Source organism: Nerophis lumbriciformis, linkage group LG06, assembly GCF_033978685.3.
Source record: "Nerophis lumbriciformis linkage group LG06, RoL_Nlum_v2.1, whole genome shotgun sequence".
In the NCBI taxonomy this organism is placed as follows: domain Eukaryota; kingdom Metazoa; phylum Chordata; class Actinopteri; order Syngnathiformes; family Syngnathidae; genus Nerophis; species Nerophis lumbriciformis.
Window position 1 is genome coordinate 24345515 of NC_084553.2, and position 9108 is coordinate 24354622.

The window sequence follows — 9108 nt, forward strand, 5'->3', positions numbered from 1 at the left end:
ATTTGAGTTTGTAATGCACAACACAATGCGATAAAACACCAATCTGAACTGACTGAAAAGCGTGAGTAATCATATTACAGTGTTAGTAAAGTATTAGCCCACATTTCATGTTTTGTTTGTACATAGCTTGCCAGACAGCGTATGTACTGTAGTTGTAATAACACGCATGACGTGATATTAAATGTGACTCAACTCGATGGTTGTGTGTTTGGTTCAGATGGCCGGGGACATTTTTTCCGGTTTATTTGGGTAAGCATTGCGTTTATGTCAAAATAGAATGGGTCAAGTTCCATATTTACAGCGCCAAAGTCACTTTTCGCCTCATTCTTTCGGCTTCCATCTGCTCCAACTTCAGGTAAGTTAAACGACAGAGACTTTAACATTTTTGCAGCAAATAAAATAAAATATAAACACTAGAGTGTTTTCGTTGTAGAGAGGAACTTAGTCCGATGTAAACTGTAAAAAATTGACAATTTAACCCCATAATGGCCAGCGTCCACTGCAGTGGACACTTGCATTTTGAAAAACGGCAATTGTTTTCTAATATGTGTAACTTACAAAATAAATAGACCAAAAACCAATATCCACGACAGAAAATGCTGTTTTGTTTTTTTAAATAATAGAGGTGTAACGATTAATCGATTGATAGATCGATTTATATTCCTTAGATTCAACTACATCGATCTGTGCTTGGAAAATGTACCTTCCGGAAGACAGGTATCAATCCAAGACCATTATAAAAGGGAATTAATCGATTTTATCAGTACTAGAAAAAGAAAAACATTTAAGAACGGCAAACTTTATATGAAGTTTAGCACTATTAATGATAGGAACGTTAAACGTTATTCAAATCTGTCTGCCCATCTGTGGCATCATCAAAAACAAAAAATTCTAGCTTCGGTGGCTGAGAAAGTTTACAACAAACGCAAAGGCCACAAGACAATATCATAAGTTACAAAACAAAAACTTAAGCTAGAGCACGATTGCAAAAGCCACAACAAATAAAAACTACACAAAACAATAATATAAAGCCGCAACACAACTTTAAGCCAGAAAGGATGTGATCAACACAACGGAAATGACAGTGGAGCAAGTTACGATGGTTTTTCATTGTATCCAATTGGGTTGAGTTTTTTCTTGCCCTGATGTGGGTTCTGAGCCGAGGATGTCGTTGTGGCTTGTGCAGCCCTTTGAGACACTCGTGATTTAGGGCTATATGAATAAACTTTGATTGATTGATGATTGATAATATCGTTCCTGAATCCTTTCGCAATCACAAATTCCTAATTGAATCCCGGCCAGCTTTTTGGAAATGTGCACCCCAAATCAATGTAGTGGAATAGCCCTGCCACAGACTTTGGTTTTTGCATTGTATATAGAGCTTGTTGTGAATTTGATACAGAATAATGTAAAGGCTCTAATTATTAAATAACAATTAATTGTTTCGGCATTCAAACTTACAGCAATATCTGCTTAAGATGTAATTTTACTTGTTAAAGTTGCACGCGTGTTTCCCTCTGTTGCACATGTGGGCCCGTCGGGCCTGCAATAACAACAAACGTGGAGGTGCGTGGAATTACACGTACCTGCTCTCTGGATATGCAGGGCAACGACGGTCTCCGGGGCATTTTACAGCTGCCGTAATAGCTGCTTGACGTTTCCCCCAGAGAAACACAACTGGAGCGTCTCCTGGCTCTGATCACCGGGACCTTCTCCTCCGTGCAGGCGCCCCCGCTCACAGCGTCCCTCGGCGGGTAGCAGCGGTCGAAGCCGAGCCCCAGCAAGGAGCCGCAGAGCCCAGCGACGCAGGCGAGCAGCGGTCTGAGCAGCGCGGGCAGTCCGCCTAAGCTGGTGAAAGAGAGCAGCCACACCAGGCTGGCAAAGAGCAGTACGAGCACGCTGTGTTTGAGTTTCAGCGTGGGGACGAGCGTGAGTAAACCCACGCATCCCAACACGAACAACAACCTGCCGACCATTTGTATCTGGTGCTGCTCCTCTCCCCATTGCAAGAAGCGCAGCACGGCGAAGTCCCCGAGATAGCACGACGCTGGCAGTGACAGCAGCCACCATTGACCACCCTCCTTCCGTCTCCTCCGCAGGTAGAAGGTGAGGAAGAAGAAGGCACAGCCGATGCTGAAGAGAGGACTGGCGGACTGCGAAAAGCCCGACAACAAGGTCCGCAAATCCCAACGCGGGTCACTTTGCGAGCTCCGGGACAGAAGGAAAGACAGCGCCAGGACGACAACGGCGCCGACGTAAAGGGCAGAGACCTTGACAAGTTGGGACTCTTTGCCGCAAAACCTGCACACGTTGAACCAAAATCCCCCGTGCTGGTCCTGTTTGAGGGGGGTGACGCAGCTCTTTACGTAGCCGTTCCTGAAGCCCTCCGAGCTGTTTACTCTCGCGCCTCCGTCGTGGTGCCTCGCTTTGCCGTGTGCCGCCTCTCCTTCTTCCCGCGTGGCCATGGCTCGACGACGGCGACTCCTCGTAACCCCCCACGTCAAAGCCCCACTCGACGGCTTTTAACGCTGCACTACATGACGGCGAATGCGCTCCATGGTGGCTCCCAGTAACATGCTCAGGCAGCAGTGGCACGAAAGAATGAAGGTGAGATGTTGTTTTTACACTCAACGCGCTCGCTGTCGCCGCCTACAGGACAGAGTAGTCAGGGTCTGCTCCGGCTTTGATGATGGCCCATGTTCTCTCATCTTTTTAACGTCCATCATCACTTTGAAGGCCTCAGAAAAAAAACGTTCGTTGAGAGGCACATGTACCAAACACGCACATACTATACGTAACACTTAAAAATATCCATCCATTTTCCTACCGCTTTGATTGATTGATTGAAACTTTTATTAGTAAATTGCACAGTTCAGTACATATTCTGTGCAATTGACCACTAAATGGTAACACCCAAATAAGTTTTTCAACTTGTTTAAGTCGGGGCCCACGTAATGTGTCCCTTTCGGGGTCGCTGGAGCCTATCTCAGCTGCATTCGGGCTGAAGGCGGGGTACACCCTGGACAAGTCGCCACCTCATCACAGATAGACAGACAACATTCACACTCACATTCACACACTAGGGCCAATTTAGTGTTGCCAATCAACCTATCCCCAGGTGCATGTCTTTGGAGGTGGGAGGAATCCAGAGTACAGAGGGAACCCACGCAGTCACGGGGAGAACATGCCAACTCCACACAGAAAGATCCCGAGCGCAGGATTAAACCCAGCACCTTCGTATTTTGAGGAAGACGCACTAACCCCTCTGCCACCCTGCTGCCCAATTAAAAATATGTTTAATTAAAAACAGCAAACGCTATAGTTTTCAGTTTTCAAAGTTTAGCACCAAAAGATTCCTCTCAGAGTACAATATGGCAGCGGCCTTCCCTACTCCATGAAAAACAGATTTTCTAAATCAGTGGTTCTCGAACTTTCATAAAACATTTGGCTCTCCAAGTACCACCACATGGAAAACATTAAAATACAGTAGCGTAGCAGGCCTGAGTATTCATTAAAAACAAGGCAGAGGTTTTATTTAACAATATTTAATATTGTTGGTCACTGTAACATTACATACATTACATTACATACTGTAACATTACACCAGCTCAGTGGCCTTGTGGTTAGAGTGTCCGCTCTGAGACTGGGAGGTTGTGAATTCGAATCCCGGCCGAGTCATACCAAATACTACAAAAAATGGGACCCATTGCCTCCCTCAGCATCAATGGTTGGAATTGGGGGTTACATCACCAAATATTCCAGAGCGCGGCCACTGCTGCTGCTCACTGCTCCCCTCACCTCCCAGTGGGTGGTACAAGGGGAGAGTTTAAATGCAGAGGACACATTTCACCACACCTAATGTGTGTGACTATCATTGGAACTTTAACTTTAACATACGATTTTAATAGTAGCACTGTGTTTGCATATAGGAAAATAAAACACTGTACTTTAAACAAGTGATTATTTGGCGTACCACGAGATGGAGCCCGCCTACCGCTACACAGTTTAAGAATAGCTGTTCTAAATCATGTTTTATTTAATGCTAACCCGAAATACGGTTTACTCACTGTAAAAACAAACAAAAAACATTCTATAACATTAAATGATTAGGGGAAATTAAAACCAATGGATTGATCTAAAGAGAGAGCCCAAACAGCCATACATTTTCTTACAAATACAATCAATATATGGCTTAAAGGTAAGCTCAGGGTGAATCCAAAGAGCATTGTATTTAAATACATAAACCCGTTCTAGTGGAGTTCCATAATTAAAATGAATAAGCAACCCAGGTAAATGAGATAAACTATTTCGTACCAAACACCATAGAACATGACTTTACCATATTAAGAACAAGCCTGTTATTAAATTGTCCCTAGTGTGTGAATGTGAGTGTGAATGTTGTCTGTCTATCTGTGTTGGCCCTGCGATGAGGTGGCGACTTGTCCAGGGTGTACCCCGCCTTCCACCCGAATGCAGCTGAGACAGGCTCCAGCACCCCCCAGAACCCTTAAAAGGGACTAGCGGTAGAAAATGGATGGATGGATGGGATTGTATCATTGTAAGCTTTTATTAGAACAAGTTGAATAACAAAAAAGAAGAGAAAACAACTAACAAGAATAATGAAAAGAACAATAATAATAATATGGTAGTGTTTTTCAAACATGTATACAGTTAAAATGTTTACATCCCATGTTTACAGTTTTGCATTCTAACATGTCCGAAAAGGAGTAGGAAAAAGAAGAGCCTATTAAATCCTACTCCTTTTCCGTCTAAAAATGATTTTTAACACAATTGTTCACTTCTCTTTTCAATCTTTAACACAACAACAAATAAATAAATATAAACACAGTTCACATGAATTGATAGTTACATTTGTGCATGGTTCACATAATTTACTGAATATGTGATAGATTATTCATTCATGCGGTTCAAGATCAGTATTCCTCTTCCTTGTACAGTTTTGTACACACTTTGAATTTGAACAGTTTTTTAAACTGTATCATATTATTACATTTTCTTTGCTTATTTGCACAATCCATTCCACAATTTAATTTAAAACACAACTTTGTTTTTCTCAAGTTGTTCCCTGAAGTCTTATTGCGCCTACCAAATAGCAGTGTTGCAGTGCATAACATAACTTGTAAGCTTTTGTTATTTGGTTTTAAAATAAGTTTACTACCCAAATGTAGTTCCAATGAAAAGGTGTTTGTAAATAACATGTTTACTGTTGTCTTGGGACTGCGTGGGTTCTTTCCGGACACTCTGGCTTCCTCTCACTTCCAAAGACATGCACCTCTTGTAAAAAGAGCTCAGCAGCGCATGCACTTTTTGCGTGGGATGAAAAGAGCACAGCTCCCTCCCCCCATTCTCACCACATTCTACAGAGGCACTATAGAGAGCCTGCTGACCAACAGCATCTCTGTCTGGACTGGAGCCTGCAATGCCTCAGACTGCAAGTCTCTCCAGAGAGCGGAAAAGATCATCAGGACTCCTCTTCCTCCTATCCAGGAGATCGCAAAAAGCCGCTGCCTGACCAGGGCTCAGAAAATCTGCAAAGACTCCTCCCATCCCCACCAAGGACTGTTTTCACTCCTGGACTCTAGAAAGAGGTTCCGCAGCCTCCGAAGCAGAACCTCCAGGTTCTGTAACAGCTTCTTCCCTCAGGCCGTGAGACTCTTGAACGCATCATAATTAAATTATCCCCTCAACTCCCCCCAAAATGGATTAACTCGCGGGAATAAAAAAGACAATACAACATACATCCATAAACGTGGACGCATGTGAAAAAGTGCAATATATTTATCTGTACAGTAATCTATTTATTTATTTATATATATTTATATATTTATTTATTTTATATATACATACCGGTAGTTATATATTATTTATATATATTTATTTATTTATACATGCACCTTATTGCTTTTTTATCCTGCACTACCATGAGCTTATGTAACGAAATTCCGCTCTTATCTGTACTGTAAAGTTCAAATTTGAATGACAATAAAAAGGAAGTCTAAGTCTAAGTTTAACCTGCTCATGGGGATAGGCTGATTGGCAACACTAAATTGGCCCGAGTGTGTGATTTGTCAAAAGCTTTTGATATGGTTGTGGAGAGGGGCGTGGTTCACGCGTTCCCTGCGGGCGGGGTGTGTGCGGAGGCCGGCCATGAAGCAGCAGACAGGTGAGTGGATGACTCAGCTGGAACGAGTTATCTAATCACCTGTTCCTTTATTAAGCAGCGTCGGAGACCATGAGAGGAGAGCGGACCTGGAAAGCAGAGGAAAAGCCAAGGAAGAGTGCTGAAAAGCCAAAAGGAGAGACATTGTGAGGAGGAGAAGAGCTGAAAAGCCAAAAGAGACTTGTGTAAGAATATAATTAAAAGAATTGTAAAACGCCGAAACAGAGTGTTGTGCCCTTTCCTGTGGTCCCAGAAGAACCCGAGACAGAGACGTCTTCACAATGGTCGATCATTATCTTCTCCTGGACAAACTGCATCATATTGGAGTAAAAATGCTGTCCTTTGGTTTAACTCTTATCTTCGCAATATACAAAACCCAAAACCAGTGAAGTTGGCACGTTGTGTAATTCGTCAATAAAAAAAGAATAAATAAAAAACACAATGATTTACAAATCCTTTTCAATTTAACCTAAATTGAAAAGGATTTAGGTTAAATTCTAACCTAAATCCTTAGGTTAGAAATTATTGCAAATCCTTTTGCAATAATTTGCAAAAGGATTTGCAAATTATTGTATTTTTTTTTATCTACGATTTACACACCGTGCCAACTTCACTGGTTTTGGGGTTTGTATATCAATATGTTTCTGTCAATGGCTGTCAATCTATCCAAATGTTAGCTAATAGAGGTGTCCCACATGGTTCCGTTTTAGGCCCACTTCTTTTCTCTATTTTATCAATGATTTACCTCAAATTTGCTCATTCTGTCATGTTCATGTCTATGCCGATGACTGTTATTTACCGTTCCAATTTTGATATATTACAAATTAAATATAACTTGCAACAATATTTCAGTATTGTACAACACTGGTTTGATAACAGGCTTGTTCTTAATATGGAAAAGTCATGTTCTATGAGGTTTGGTACGAAATAGTTTATCTCATTTACCTGGGTTGCATATTAATTTTAATAATGGGTTTATGTATTTAAATACCGTGCTGTTTGGATTTACCCTGAGCTTATCTTTAAGCTACATATTGATTATATTTGTAAGAAAATGTATTGCTGTTTGGGCACTCTCTATAGATCAATCCATTGTTTTTAATTTCTGGTTAGAAAAAGAATACCTTCACATTTGTTACTTCCCATACTAGATTATGCGGATGCTGTTTACCAAAACAGTACTGACTCTATCCTCAAACCTCTCAACATTTTATATCATTCTTTGTGGAGATTTGTCCTGAGGTGTTCATTCAGAACTCAACATTGTGGGATGTACCTGGCTGTTAATTTTCCTAAAGCAAGGCGTCACTTTAATTGGGCTATGTTTCTTTTTAAATGTATTTACTTATATGTCCCACCATATCTAAAACAACTTTTAGTTCAGTATACAGCTCCCTATTCTCTTACATATGAATTGTCACATTTTTACAGTACCGAAAATTCATAGGGAAGTAGGCCGTAGGTCAGTGATCCTCAACAGGCGGACCGCGGTCCATGTCCGGACCCAGCGACGTGTCCGTCCGGACCCAGCACGAATTATAGTAAAATAAAAAAAAATTAAAAAATAAAAATGTTTTTTTTATTATTATAATTATAATTATTATAAAAAAAAATAATAATTGTATTTATCTGTGAGTTATCGCTAGCGCAAGTCAACGTTCTTTGTTGTTTTTAGTCAAATATCTCCACGTTTCGTTTACACTTCTCGTGTCTCACTCACTCCGTCTCTCTCTCTCTCTCTCTCTCTCTCTCTCTCTCAGAGAGAGAAAGAGAGAGAGACGGAGTGAGAGCGAGAGAACGCCACTCTGATTGGCTAATTCCGGGGTATGGGTTGTCATCTCTTTCACAACGACGCGCTGATAGGCTGTTACCACCTGGGTCATGTGCACAGTGCATGGAACCTTTCGCTGCAGGCACACAGTTGTCTTGTATCGCTACTTCGCTAACTGTTCACTTGTCAGTCACTGAATGTGAATCAAATCACAATGGCATGCTCCACGTTGGCTCAGGCTGGTAAAAGAAAGGTGGACAGGGAAAACCGACGTTTCAAGGAAGAATGGACAGAGCAATATGTTTTCATCCTACCTACTGCAAGTACCAGACCAATGTGTCTACTATGCAACACTACTGTACGTTGCTCTGGTGAAAAGTGAAAATCTGAAACGTCACTATCTGAAAGAGCACCGCGAATTTGAAGAGACATTTCCTCATGATTCAGAGCTAAGAAAAAAAGAAATCACGAGGCTGAAAAAGCCATATGAAACATCAAGCAAGATTTTTGTTAAATCTATGACACAACAACAAATAGCAACAGAGCAGTAACGTGCGGTGAGGTTGATGGCTGGTGAGGCACTGACTTCAACACAGTCAGATTTACAAACATATGAACCCTAAAGAGTATCTTATTCACCATTTGATTGGCAGCAGTTAACGAGTTATGTTTAAAAGCTCATACCAGCATTCTTCCCTGCTTGGCACTCAGCATCAAGGGTTGGAATTGGGGGTTAAATCACCAAAAATTATTCCCGGGCGCAGCGCCGCTGCTGCCCACTGCTCCCCTCACCTCCCAGGGGGTGATCAAGGGATGGGTCAAATGCAGAGGACACATTTTTTCAAAGTTCTTATTTATTTTTGTTTCAAAGAAAATATTTCATGTATTTTATTGGATATTTATTTTATTTTTGTTAATTTTAAGAAAATGTTAAACTACCTACCTCCTGCTATTATATAAGCTTGACCGATAATAAACGGACCCAGCCTGTTTCAAAAAAACATTTGTGGACCTTCAAGATTTGTACTTGAGGACCCCTGCCGTAGGTCATTTAAGTTCAAAGCCCCATCTGATTGGAATAATCTCCCTGCTTTTTTAAAAGCCCATTACTTCTTATTTTATTTTTAAATCAAGTTTATTTTCCAAACTGCAAACT

General features: G+C 41.3%; 1 protein-coding gene across 1 annotated transcript in view; it reads right to left on the reverse strand.

Moving 5' to 3' along the window:
- pde3b (phosphodiesterase 3B) overlaps positions 1–2465 on the reverse strand; it is a 154172-nt gene extending 151707 nt beyond the window's left edge. Inside the window, exon 1 of the mRNA XM_061963942.1 lies at positions 1587–2465. Within this exon, the coding sequence (XP_061819926.1) occupies positions 1587–2465 (879 nt within the window). The remainder of the gene's footprint in view (positions 1–1586) is intronic.
- Between the last annotated feature and the right edge of the window lie 6643 nt (positions 2466–9108).